The sequence below is a fragment of the Barbus barbus genome (assembly GCF_936440315.1).
Source record: "Barbus barbus genome assembly, chromosome: 6".
Lineage (NCBI taxonomy): Eukaryota > Metazoa > Chordata > Actinopteri > Cypriniformes > Cyprinidae > Barbus > Barbus barbus.
Window position 1 is genome coordinate 324719 of NC_136734.1, and position 14936 is coordinate 339654.

Consider the following 14936-nt stretch of genomic DNA (forward strand, 5'->3'; position numbering starts at 1 on the left):
TTGAATATTTTAATTTGTTTGTTGTCACATCGCTGGGTTTTTGCTGATGGAGCTTATTTGTCAGTGAAGTTTCTCGAATGTGATTCAGATTCAGAGGAAGATCCAGCTCAGCTCAGTTCCCTTCTCATTTATTCGGCTTTCAGCAATGCTTGTTTTAGGCTTGTTTGGTTTTTTATTGGACACATGCTTGTTTCTTCAGGCTCATCTGGTGACTGTTGGCCACATGCTTGCTGCTTTAGGCTTGTTTGATATATTTGCTTGTTGTGTACTTCAGGTATTGCTATTAGTTGTAAACTTGAGCTAAGCTGGTCTGCCGAAGGCTGAATGTTCTTCAGTAGATAATTAGTGCTCCAGTTTTGGGATTTGATCATTTCTGGCACTTTGATTTACTTGCTCTCAGTTTGTGTTGGGTATTTTGGACATATTGGTTTTTATCATTGCTCTTATGAATCGAAGGTTGCTTGTTGAGTTCTATCCAGAATCAGTGTTGAGGTAACGCATTACAAGTAAAGCGTGTTGCCATGTTGAGAGAAATCAGGAGTAAGTGCAGAGTGTTGTGTGTGAACATGATCTTACTGTAGATCTAGACTAAATATCAACATGTATTTACTCATCTCACCTGCACTAAAACACATTCAGTGTTCCTCAACATCAATAAAAACAGTCAAATGCAAACTCAGAATATTATACAAACCAATGTCTTTGCCACTGACCTTCGATGATTCAGTTTAACCATAATAAGCAAAAATGACACATTTGTGTTTGATTGTAGTTATTGCTGAATAGTGTTGAACTTTCTTCTCCTGCGTCATATTCTTCATGTGATTAGTTTGAGCGGCGCCCTCTACTGTACAGACCTGAATCTACATTTCCTCCAGCCTGAGCCGGATTCACTTCACTTTTGGTGTGAAAGGGCTTTACATTGGTAAAAGAATATATATATAATTTATATTAAAAACAAACAAGCAAGCCCTGCCCAGATTTAAAAAGTAACTCAAAAGTAACATAACGCATCACTGTCTTTCCATAAAAAGTTACAAAGTAATGCAATTACTTACTTTTTTAGGGAGTAACACAATATTGTAATGCATTACTTTTAAAAGTAACTTTCCCCAACACTGCCCAGAATCATACACCAATCTAAACTGTGTGCTAATTATAAATGATCTCTTTGGACTGAACTAAAGGTTTACTATAGCCAAACACACACATTTACAGAAAATGATCATTCAGATCTTCTCATAACTGTATTCGGCTTGTATTTGACATCCATTAGAAATATCTGATCTCAGATCAGCTCTCACAACCCAACTATGGTAATAACCACAATATTTTTGTTAGTGAAGAATGATTTACAAAGAAAAATCCTTTCACACATTCATTGACAACCAGAAATAAACCATTACATTCAAAACCATAAATTGGTATAATGATTTATTTTAAAGAGCATAATAAAAGATCTCTTCCAAAGAGTTGCGGCACCAGTCGTTGGTTCAAGAAGAACCTGATGAGTTCAAACATCTCAGTGCTGGGTCTGGAGACCGGGAGCACAGGCCTGAGGAAACCCTCCTCTGAACACACGCTACTGAAATCTGCTGTCAGGAGGAGGAGGAGGACGATGAGATGCAGGTATCAGTGTTCATTCGCTGTGAGGACAGCCATTTTAAGAAACATCTGTAGCGCAGGAGATCAGCTCCCTCATAAAACACGCTGCTTCTGTCCCAGCGTCAGCCACAGAACAAGAAGTCATGTTCAGAAGCTGCAAACGCCGTGACAGACGCTGTAAATAACATCCAGACGTTCTGCAGGAACAGATGTGCAGCTTCTCAACATCTATATTCATCTTCCGTTTGGAGAACCTTGAACTAGATAAATACTTTATTTCTTGTAACATCATAAACAAACATAATTACTGTAACGTCACAAACACCAGATATGATTTACATTGCATCATTCTGCCATAAACAATCACATGAACACATTCAGATCAACTAAAACTATCTATTCAATAAATTAAATGACTCATTTCTATGTCATAAACACAACATTTTAAACAATCATCAAATGCATGAAGTTGACAGATAGCGGAACTCGCTTCTGCACAAATCGCTTGTAAATCTGCTTTTATGTAAAAAGTGTCACTGAACTGAAGGACGTGATTGATTTCTAAGGTTTTACAGACAGAAATTCACTGCTGCTGTTTCATGATTGAGGCCAGTTAAGCCGGTTAGTAGCTGATTTAGTCACAAAAATATAATGACTCTTATTTATATATTTATATAATAAGTGAACAAACAAATGCTTTATTCAAAACTCTAAATTACATCTATAATACATCTGATATTTACAAGGAAGTGATTCTTCAAGAGCTGAAGTGAAGCGGATGATTAGTCCAGCATGAAGCGGTTCAGAGTCTGTCTGTGAGGTTCAGGGTTAAACTCCAACCTGCAGCTCATCAGACGTTATGAAAGCAGCAGCAGCAGGAGGATCTGAACACACAGAGCCGTCGCCGTGAGGGTGGGGCTCCAGGGGGAGGAGCCTGAGAACGTCCTGTGCTGATTGGCTCTGCCGTGCTCCTGGGGGTGTGTCTGGACTGTGATGTAATCGTTGATGATGTGGACGACAGGAGGTGGAGCCTCGGCAGTCACACTGCAAGAAACAAGAGAGAGATCATGAGAAGCACGCGCCGCCTTCATCATCATCATCATCATCATCATCATCATCATCTAATGGGGTTTCAAATCCAATGTGCAACATCTGACATACAATAAAAAAATTTAATGACAATTATTTTTCTTCTCCAGTTTATTTTTCGAGTAATTATATCGAGTTTATCGTCGTTGAATGTTTTTTCTGTGGTAAATGTGATGTTACAAGACATTATTGATCACAAGCTGTTTTATTGAGGTCTTTCTGCGATCGAAACACTGATTTAGTGATTACATGATTCAAGATTGACTGAACAGAAGTTGTTCTGTTTCTATTGATGTTCATTCATGCTTATTTGGTGCTGTAACTAGTAGTAAAGAGGAAGAGATGATCAGCAAAACCATATTAATTGATTGAATTTAGTGACAAAAGTGACAGAATTTGAAAGCTGAGACTTTGTTTCATATCATAAGTAACAAAGCTTGTGAATGTTTCATAAAGTTTTGTTCACACATCAGCTCAAATCAGCAGAGATTGGTTCTTGGGATATTGGTTCATCAAAATGAGAATCGATTAAAACTGATAAATCAATATTTTTCAACCCAACCCTAATCATGATCATCTAATGAATATCCAAATCCAATTTTAAACATTTGACAGATTTCAATCTGAGCAGTGTAATGTGGAGTCGGACGAATCACTTCACAGACTCTACAGCTGAAACATCAGCCGCTTCAGTGCTTTCAGAAGAACTCGACCTGCAGATCCTCAGGGTTTCTGATGGAGTCACATGTGGTTTCGCTCAGACTGTTTACAGCAGCACCGTCGCAGCTTCTTCAGTCACGTGAGCGTCCGAAATCTGCTCGTTTATGAAATATGAAGAAGTAGGCAGGGAAAATAAATGGAGGTTTGGAGTCTGTCAGAGCTCCTGAGACGGGGAACACAAATAAAGAGTTTGAGGATTTCATTCCCGTCCTCCATCTGTGTCAACACGCATGTGTGAGCGTCTGTGGACGCGTGCGGCGCTCCGTCTCGATGAAATCCAGAGACGTGTGATCCTGTCTGCTCTGGATCTCATACTGCGGCCCGTTTCCCTCCACGGGTTCAAACAAATCAAGTCTATATTCAGGACCCTGTGTTTGTTTTGACCGTCTGGGACCTGCTTGGCTTTCATAAACAGTTTATTAAAGAAATATTTTTTTTACTCAGAATTACGTGGGCGACTGTAGAAGTAAATTCAAGCAAGTTTCCAGAACAAGGTTCAGGCTCGGCAGAGAACATGTCGTGTGGGATTTGACACGGGAACAAGAATCAGTCTCGTGACACTGATCCGTGAAACATTGGTGTAAATTAAACATAGCTCATACAGATGGAGGTTCTGCAGAATTTTCGAACCAGATGCTTCATTTCCAGCACAGAGGACAGTCAGCCTGTGATTCTCAGTCAGGATCTGTGTTTGGAAATACTGTCACTCGTGTTGATTAATGAACTGCACTGAATGATATTCAGCAGGTTGTGACGCGTCTCGAGAATCAGTCGAGTATTGTCAGTGTTTCTCTGCAGCAGGTGAGGACTCGTGTTGGGACAGATGCGGCTGAAGCGCTCCGGGCGTCTCGCAGGAGTCTCACCTCTGACTCGCAGCCGCTCTGGCCGACACTCGAGACGCAGCCGCAGGCCAAATCCAGCGTCCGTAATCCCAGCCGCTAACCAGCTACCGTTCCCACAGAACATGAGAACCGCTGAGGAAGCGCCATCCGCTCCCATACAGACCTGTTTTAACTGGTTACTGTCCGTGACCGTCTCTACCTACAGGTTATTATCATTAACCATAAAACCATTCAAAAATTATTTACTTGAAATAATATAAACATTAACTGAATTTTTTTTTTTAAATAAAACGTAAAAATAGGCATATTTAAAAAAAACAACAAACTAATAAAAATGACAAAAAACAAAAAAACAAAACTTCAACTAAACCTTTCAATGAAAACAGTAAATATAAAAATTTAATTTGAAATATTAACAAAAATATTAAACTATTTTATTGTAGGCTAAATATACTAAAATAAAAACTACAGGCTGTTACATTTTTTTTCAATTGCTAACATCATTTTTTCCAATCTGTAGTCACATTTTCAAAACATCCTTCTCTTGTGACCGTACCATTAACACAATTCATGTTGTATTCACACAATATTCAGTCAATTAACACATTTCCAGAATGCTTAAACACAGCATGACAGAAATGAAGACCTAATGTTCCAAACTTTAAATATAGTGTAAATACTACAGCAGACAGTCAGGACTGCTGAGAGGAATATTGGTGTCCCCCTGCCCAACCTCCAAGATTATTACATCTCCAGAGTGAGGAAAAGGGCTAAGAGAATCACTTTGGACCCCGCACACCCTGCCCACTCTCTCTTTGACCTGTTGCCTTCTGGTCAGCGATACCAGCCACCAGAACAGTTTCTTAACACAGGCTATTGAGCCTGAACAATTCTAAAACATTCATAACAATACATTGTCCATCATAACTGACTTTTATACAGAGAAAACAGAAAATTGTTCATTTGAGAACTGCACACTTGTAAATAATTCATTTAAAGTTTTTTGACATCAATTTCTTTTTGCCAGTAAAGCCTTTACTGCTTCAATTCTGTCACTTTCTTTTATATTCCATAAAGTGCTGATGACCCTTCACTATGCTGTACACAAATTAATCCACTCGCACACACAAAAATGAACTTGCTGGCTGAATTATTATTATTATTGTTGTTGTCATTGTTGTTATATTTGTTAATGGATCTCATATTGTATGTTCTATACAGGTCGGACTGAGACATGACAAATAATGCAGTTTTTGTAATGCCATTAATTGTTAGCATTTTGAGAGTCTATGCAGTATAATTGACTACATGTTCCTGTTGGATAGAAAGCCAGTGCTAATGTTTTGACCGAATGACTCGATGTTGAATCGTGCTTGCTGTGTTTTGATAGAGTTAGTATATGAAGAAAAAGGTATTCAGCATTTTGAAATGTAGAGTTTGTATTTATTTAACAAAATGTGGTTTTGGCTAACTGTGTGATGTAGGTGTGTTGCTGTGTTAAGAGTTTAGAAAAAGTACTTTAAGTGTTGGTAAACGCTTGTTAGCGATTGAAGAAATGTAATACAAATTACAAAATCAAACAACAAAAAACTTCAACTAAAATTGAAAATTGTTGCATTGAAATACTAAGTACTAAAATAAACTAAAAAGTTACAAATTTATAATAAAAACTATATATGTGTATTTAAAAAAAACTTTAATGGCAAACACACAAAACAAAATATAAAATTTTAATGAAAAAATAAAATCTAAAAAAATTTAATTTAATTTAAAGTAACAAAAACTAGGTTCCATTATAGAGATTTTACTAACTATAAGTAACTTGTCAACTCCATGTCAACTAGCAAGTATTAGTGACTGTCTGCTTAATATCTGCTAACATTTGATTTTGATGGACATTCAACTAGTCACTTTGCAAGTACAAGTCCACTTATTCTACTAACCCTAACCTAAACGTCTATGGGCCAGTTTTACTAGCAGCTTGCGCCAGTGCAAATCATTAAAATAAAAATAGTTCAAATAAAGGTTTTATTAAAAGCCGTGCAGTGAGGAATTAGCGCTGAAAAGGCGAGGACACAGTTATTTTTGCGCCTGACCTTATTGCTTATGCATTTCTAGAAGTTTCCCTTTCAGACGCAACATTTATGGGAGGAGAGTATTCAAATGAATCACGCAACGAGATTTACTAATGTTTGCTCTCGTCAAATTACTGCTATTTGCGCCATTATTTAACGCCCAAATAAACCGTCTTAAACTATTTTGTGCTTGAAATGGCTGCAATTATTGTTACTAAGAGGAGGCACCACAGAGAACAGAGAGGATGTATTAATTTAATTCATATATTAATTTATTTGTAATGCCAGAAGAACACATTATCCGAACATATCAATTGCCAAGCCATGTTATTTTTTAATTTGCTTCAGGAAATAAAAGACGATCACGCAATACCAGCTCTATCAAATCTTACAGCAAACCTTCGTTTTTTGGCCTCCGGTTCTTTTCGACATACTGTGGCTTCTTTATTTCTTTATTCTTTATTTGCGACTACGCTAATTTGCGCTGCGCTTGGTATATTGCGTTGGTCGATATGTAAATGAGAAGTTGTGTATGTGTTCTTTAATTTGCACGTTGTTAGTAAATCACCCGCAGAAATTTCCACGCCCATCGGAGCTGTTTTGGAATTGTTTGCCCTGTTTAGTAAAACTGGCCCTAATCCTCTCACGAGAGTTGGTTGACATGTAGTTGCAAAGGTACTCATAGTTAATGTAATGTCTAAAGTAGACTCTCAGAATGCAGTGTAAGCAGAAGCTCTGGTAGTTTGTGAATGGTGGTGAGCAGGTTTGTGCTGGTCTCACCTCTCCTCCATCCGCACCCAGAGGTCGTTGAACTGCCGATGGCGCTGCTTCTTCTGCTTGTTGCGGCGCTTCTTCTTCAGCTTGTGCTCCACCTTCTCCAGGAGCTCCAGGAGATGCGGTTCCTCATCCTCCTGAAGATCTCGGCTCTCGTGGAGGAACGGCTCCAGCGGGGCATCTGTGTCTGTCAGCTCTCCGGACCTTCTGCCGCTGCGAAGACAGAAGAAATGCTTTCATACGGACACAGCCCTGCTCCGAGATGCTAAAGCAGAAGATCACACCCGAGACTAGATTTGTTGATGCTCATATATTAAGAAATGCTTTAGTTCAGAGACAGTGGCGTCTCTTAAGAAGGATGAAGGTCTGAAATGACCGACCATAGGAAATGAATGAGAAATTGACAAAAATACAAAAATTCTGCAAATTATTGTGTGTACAATCTACAAATCTGCCACAATGCAGAAAAAAGTACACAGCAAAGACGGGGTAAAACTCTAAAACATCAGCAAATATATAAAATAATAGCAATAATTCAACTACAATACAGTAAAAAAGTGGACAGCAAGGAAGGGGTTACACTCTGAAACATCAAGAGTGCAAAACAGACACATCCACTCACACACACACACACACTCACACACACACACACACACACACACTCACACACACACACACACACACACACACACACACACACACACACACACACACACACATGTTGGGTTTCCATGTTTTATGGGGACATCCCATAGGCGTAATGGTTTTTATACTGTACAATCTGTATGTGCTATTGCCCTACACCAACCCTACACCTAAACTTAGCCCTCACAGGAAACATGCTGCATTTTTAGATTTTCAAAAAACTTTATGCTGTATGATTTATAAGCTTGTTTCCTCATGGGGACCAAAAAATGTCCCCACAAGATTAAGATTTACTGGTATTACTATCCTTGTGGGGACATTTGGTCCCCAGGACGTGATGAATACCAGGTGCACACACACACACACACACACACACTCACTCACACACTCACTCACACACACACACACACACACACACAGACACAGGCACACACACACACACACACACACACACACACACACACAGACACAGGCACACACACACACACACACACACACACACACACACACATTCAAATGAATTGGTATGGTTATAACCATATAGCCATAACAACTCAGAAAACTTAAATAAGAGGTTGAAATTAGGTCAGACCCAGAAGGATTAAGCTCTGATAAAACATTCCTGTTGATTTTTGTTACTTTTTATAGAATTTTAATATTCTATAAATATTTCTCTGTGTTCAGGTTTGACTGTAGTAATAATAATTAAAAAAACCAATGCTTTAAATCAACATTTCAAACCAAAAAAAATCTAAACCGTTACAAAAAGTTGTCTTTGAAAATGTCTAAATATATATCCAAACCCACGACTTAATAAAAGTAAGTATTTATGTCTAAAAACAACTAGAGAATTTATAGGCCTTTTATATAGAGCTATGTAGGAATCTATGGGCTAAACCTTGGAATTGCAGATGCTTTTCATTGGCTCTATTTTAACATGAAATACTGCCATAATTGAAAACTAATAGAAAATATACGTTTTTATTATTTTCAATGGAAAATTTGATCATAACTATTGCATAAATATTAATTAGTACCATGAATTTCTCTTAAAATACAAAAGAAAAAATATTATTAAACAAAAATATGTTACATTGATTTTACTGGTGGGTGGGGGTGGGAGTTAAATTTGAGGTGTTCGGTCACCAGTGTGACTCCCAAACAAGGAGCACCAGAGGGTTAAAGGTCTAAATGAAGTTGTGATCATTGAGCAAGAGTGCAAGAATTCTGTTCAGAAGTACTTGAGTCAGTCAAATGTATTTGTATAATGCCTTCACAACATAATATAATATCTTCATGCATTATAGTCGGATTTATCATATTAGGATAATATAGTTACATTTTGTGACAATATAAACAATCAAGCTCTTGATTTGCTATACAGTGTATATCGCTTTATGTGAGTGTACTGTATGCTTGTGGAAAAAACTGGAAATACATCCAGCTTTCTATGAAGAGCAGAGTAAACACTGGACAGTCGCTGGACTGGTTTGCAGTGACCGCAGACATCGAGTCGCTGCTTCCTCCATCTGCTCCTGATCAAACCTCTCTGACTGCTAAAACATCGCAGGAATTTATGACAAACGCTCCGATGCAAATAAGCACATATACCTGAACATACTCCGTCCTCATTTGCTTCACTCTGTCTGCATTTATTTCGAAAGGCACACGGTATAGTTGTTTTATAGATACCTGGTGCCTTTTCAGTATGCGTGCAATAGTCGGCAAACTTATGGATCCCACATTGTTAAACATGTCTTCACCTCTCAGAAGGGGTGCCTGTCCCCTGCCATTCCAACACGTCTTCCTCGTCTTCCTCCCACCACTGCTTGACCTCCATTGTGACCTGATCACCTGCTGGCTCCATGTTACGTATCACTATGCTCTTGCTATTGGATCCCAATCAACTCTTTATATACTCATTCCACAATGTGCACTCAATCATCAGTAACGAGTTAGCAGAATTGGACAAGCAATTACAAGGGCCTGCATCTATACAGTGCAGTACTGTCAATACTGTAAATAGTCTGAAAAGGTGGTACAGTATTTGGGACCATAGACACGGTGTCTGATGTGTGTGTCAGTGTGTGTGTGTGTGTGTTAGTGTGTGTGTTAGTGTGTCAGTGTGTGAGAGTGCGTGTGTGTGTGTGTGTGTGTGTGTGTGTGTGAGTTAGTGTGTGTTTGTGTGTGTGTTTGTGTGTGTGTGTGTGTCAGTGTGTGTGTGAGTGTGTGTGTGTGTGTGTGTTAGTGTGTCAGTGTGTGAGAGTGCGTGCGTGTGTGTGTGTGTGTGTGTGAGTTAGTGTGTGTTTGTGTGTGTGTTTGTGTGTGTGTGTGTGTCAGTGTGTGTGTGAGTGTGTGTGTGTGTGTGTGTTAGTGTGTCAGTGTGTGAGAGTGCGTGCGTGTGTGTGTGTGTGTGTGTGTGAGTTAGTGTGTGTTTATGTGTGTGTGCCCGTGTGTGTGTGTGTGTGTGTCAGTGTGTGTGTGAGTGTGTGTGTGTGTGTGTGTGTGTCAGTGTGTGTGAGTGTGTGTGTGTGTGTGTGTGTGTGTGTGTGTGTGTGTGTGCGTGAGCGAGCTTATTCACTTATTCCGACATTCAGCAAAACTGTCAGTAGTTGTTCCTTGTCTTCACACAGAATGCATTTGCACAGAGTGCACTCTCTATTAATTTTCTAAATGCTTGTTTTCTTAAAAAAGGCCTAACACACTAGCTCTCTCTCTCTCTCTCTCTCTCTCTCTCTCTCACTATATATACATACATATAAAAACCTTGCTACTTGTACTGCGTTAGCCTAACTGAGACTTGTTATATTATTGCTCTTTTGTTGGTTTTGATTGCTTCTATTGTCCTCATGTATAACTCGCTTTGGATAAAAGCATCTGTTAAATGACTAAATGTAAATGTTTAAGTGCAACATCTGCCTTCATATGTTATGCATCTTTTCTGCAAAGATATTTAACAAGTGAATCTGTTTTACATTTACAGCAAGATGAACTTCATGAGAGCTGTGCTTAGAGCTTTCTTTATCCAGACGGTTTATAAAGAGAATGTTACTTGAGTCATAGTGTTTGTCAGCTGACTAGTTCTCAATCAAAATGGTTCTCTTGAATCACAATGCAGAGAAAACGCACACAGCGATGCCAGTCTTGTTGTGCTGTCAGTGCAGGCGCTCTTCACATCTCTTTGCTGCAAAAACTGCTTCTGCTGCTTGAAATGCTGCAATTATGTGATTAGCAGATTATAGTCCATCACCGGCAGTGAATGCATGTTTGTCCCCGACTGACTTCTGATAATGAACTGGAGATTGTCTTTGTTTTTGAGGGACAAACATGGATGAGTTACTTTGGTTCTGAACAATGAAATCACACAAACCAGAGACTGGCCTTACTCGGAAAATCATTTCCCGTTAGTATCAGTAGAAACTAATACCAAATAAATAGACCGTAACCTCTTTAGGGAAACCTGTTATTTCAAACAGAAAACAAGATTATTTTGCTTAGCCCATTGGCAGATTATTTAGCTTGTTTCAAGCAAACACTCACTCAATTTTGACTTGTTTTTTTCTGAAAACAAGACAATAATTTTTACTAGTCTATAAAATCCTTCTTGATTGAATAATTTTTAGATATTTTGGCTGGAAACAAAACAGCAATTCTAAGAAAGAAATTAATAAAGTTATAATTAATAAATAATTAAAGATAATTAATAAAGACACGTTTTTGCAGTGTCTTTATTAATTATCAGAGTGATTGTTAGTTCTTCAGGTAGCTGAAGGACATTTTTGTAAATCACACAGAATGAAGTGGTTTGAGAATCTAAAACGCCTGTAGTTTAGTGTGAGGGTTGGGTTTAGGGTTAGAGGAGAGAAAATACAGTTTGTACAGTAAAAACACCCAGTATGCCTATGGAATGGAACTACAAAACATGGAAACCAGTGTGTGTGTGTGTGTGAGTGAATGACTGATGTCTGTGTGTGAGTGTGTGTGTGTGTGTGTGTGTGTGTCTGTATGTGTGTGAGTGAGTGTTAAAGTGTGTGTTACCTGTGTAGCGTCTGTCCGGCAGGCGTGTGCTCCACCTCATAACCTTCCCGCCGCAGGACGTCAATCACAGAGTTGTTTCCCAGAAAGTGACCTGAAACACAAACACTCCACCTTCAGTCTCTGAACTCAATTAGTCAGTCTGACACACACACACACACACACACACACACACACACACACACACACATGCGCAAACACACACACACACACAGCCTGCAGTTTGGAAACGTTCTGTAATGTTAGATTACTGTACTGATATTTCATGTCTGTCTTGTTACAGGAAGAGCAGGTCACATGACAGTCCTGTTTGTCTCTTGAAATCATGAACTTCCTGTCTGAGACTCTCTGATGGATCAGAATCACGAGTGTGTGTGTCTGTGTCTGTGTGTGTGTGTGTGTGTGTGTGTGAGTGTGTGTGTGTGCATGTTTTGGTGAAATATGCCGACACAAATTTGTATAATGACACAGGTATGATAGGTATTATAAGGAGAAGGTGATTTATGAGGACATTACCCCATGTCCCCAAATTTCAAAAGACTTAAAAATCATACAGAAGGAGTTTTTTGAGAAAGTAAAAATCCCCACAATTCACAAAAACAAACGTGTGTGTGTGTTTGTGTTAGTGTGTGTGTTTGTGTTAGTGTGTGTGTGTGTGTTTGTGTTATTTACATAACTGTCAGTGTTTTTATTATTATTTTATTTTATTTGTACTATACACACAAAATCTTTACTTGTCACACAGTTTCTGAAAGCTAACACTCAAACAGCAGAAGCACACACCAAATCTACAAAACCAGACACTAATTCTCAGCCTTTGACATAAAAACTTTTTGAAAAACACAACACACAGTTCTCTACATAACACACAAAATCTAACAGGAATCAATATTATGGCAAAGGTGTTTGCAAATGTTTGCTTTCGAGATGTGTTTGTGATATTTTGAATGCAGCGCTTCAGTTTGCAAGGCATTTTGCATTTTGTGTGTGCAATTCTTGGTTCCCTATCTGTCGGTCACTACGAGTTATGTTGTGACGACAAATGGGGATTCACTTGGGAGCCCCAATCATCTCTGACTTTAAGAGAAAACACCAATGAATATTGGCTAGTGGATTTTGCATACCTGAGCCACTCCCCGTGCATACGGGTATAAATAGGCAACAGGTGCATCCACTCTTCAGATTTTTGCTTCGGTGCCGAGTGGATGAAGAGTGCTGTTCTCCACAAAGCCTTTCATCTGTTGACTGGAAGCTGTTCTTGGTTGGCGTTATGGTGCAAACAGCGGTGTCCCTGTCATCAGCGATTCTCCTGGGCACTTCAATCTAAAAGAGCAGATTTCCTAAACACGGACGGCTCGTGTCTTTTTAAAGATGCCATTCCGTCCATGTCCTCTTGGTTGCGGTTGTTACCTGTCTTCTGAGCATGGACACGATCGTTGTCTTCAGTGTCTGGGCATCCAACATGCTGAAGCTGTGTTTGTGGATGACTCATGTGCCTGTTGTGGGTGTATGAGCATGGCATAGCTGCAATCTTGCCTCACTTTTGTAAAAAGAGTGGTACCCTCTGCCGCCACCCGTCCCGGTCTCTCTGGCTCGAGCAGAGGATTGCCGGCTGGCGCTCTGGGAGATCTGAGGATCACAATACGAGCTTCTCCTCCGGGCACGTCCCCACGGACCTCTTATTCCTCATGCAGATATTGTCCCGTTTGGTTCCCGGATGATTTCACTGGTCAGCCTCACGAGGCTGCCAGGATTTCATTCAGTGCGCCCCCGGAGGTTCAGATGTCAACCGCAGCATCGGGGGATGGACTATCATCCTCCAAGGATGAATATTTGGCGGTGCTGCCCCCCTTGGGTGTTGTCACCACCGCCGAATCGGACCTGGAGTTGATGACCAAGCTTGCCCGGGCAGCCGTGAGCATCGGGCTGGAGGTCAACAGACCACACAGTCCCGATTCCTCTCAGCTGGATGATTGGTTTCTTGGAGCAGGACGCGGCTCACAACCATGATCTGCTCTGGTGCCTTTCTTCCTGGTGGTGCATGAGGAGCTAACGGGGCCGCCAGGGGGTACGCAGATATTATCCAGGTGGAGAGAGCAGTTGCGGTGCACCTGCGCCCGCAAAACGCCGCCACTTGGAGGAATCGTTCCGCGTCTCCCGTCCAAAGCCTGTAAGCTGACGGCCGCTCTCGCGTCCGAGGATTACAGTGCTGCGGGCCAGGCTGCCTCTGCCCTGCATGCCATGGCTATCCTGCAGGTACATCAAGCCAAGGCACTGAAACAAATGCACGAGGGTAATACCGACCCAAGGTTGATGCAAGTTCGCGGCTCAGATTGCTTCATGTGAGACCACTTCAGCACAGGTTACACTCCTGAGTCCCAAGATGGGCGTGGCGCTGCAGTATAGCTCGCGTCACCATCACTCCAACGCATTGCCGCTCATTCAGCCCCTGGACGGACCTTGTCTTTCTACGGGTTGGAGTGCCCTTAGGACAAGTGTTTCGGCATGTCGTTGTCACGATGGAGGCTGGTGCGCTACATGCAACGGGCAGGCAGCCTCGGGTTCTGGACAGGGCCTTGACTGCTTTGGCACATCAAATGAGTTGCTGGGTGGTCTACAATCACGTCGCATGTCACAACTTTCCCGCCATCTCCCCTGGAGTCAGACGCAGTGCAAGTTGCTGCGCTGTCCAGATCTTGGGACCACCATGTGTGGTTCCTGGAAGAGACACGGCAGACTTTGAGTGTTTGTCCACCAACGGTGGAAGACACTTTCACTCAGGCCACAGCCCTCTCTACAAGGCGAGCTCTTGCCTTGTGTTGGAGTCTGTTTATGATCTGGTGTTTTTCTCGCCGAGAGGACCCCCGAAGATGCATAATTGGAGTAGTGCTTTCTTCCCTGCAAGGAAGGTTGAAACGCAGGCTGTCATCCTTCACCTTGAAAGCGTAGGTGGCTGCTACAGCAGCACATCATGATGCAGTGGACGGCCGGTCCCTGGGAAAGCACAATCTCGTCATGAGGTTCCTCCTAGGCCACCCCTGGTGCCCTCCTGGGATCTTTCTATTGTCCTGGCTGGACTGCAGAGGGGTCCCGCATGGCACCTCTCTGGCAGACATCTGTAGAGCTGCGAGCTGGGCGACACTGAACACCT

General features: G+C 40.9%; 1 protein-coding gene across 1 annotated transcript in view; it reads right to left on the reverse strand.

Annotated features, from left to right (window-relative positions):
* Window positions 1-1418: 1418 nt before the first annotated feature.
* Window positions 1419-14936, reverse strand: part of trabd2a (TraB domain containing 2A) — a 57410-nt gene continuing 43892 nt past the window's right edge. The window contains exons 5-7 of the mRNA XM_079418999.1: window positions 11789-11879; window positions 7112-7318; window positions 1419-2649 (exon numbers count right to left, since the gene is read on the reverse strand). Coding sequence (XP_079275125.1) covers window positions 2463-2649; window positions 7112-7318; window positions 11789-11879 — 485 coding nt within the window. The 3' untranslated portion in view covers window positions 1419-2462. The remainder of the gene's footprint in view (window positions 2650-7111; window positions 7319-11788; window positions 11880-14936) is intronic.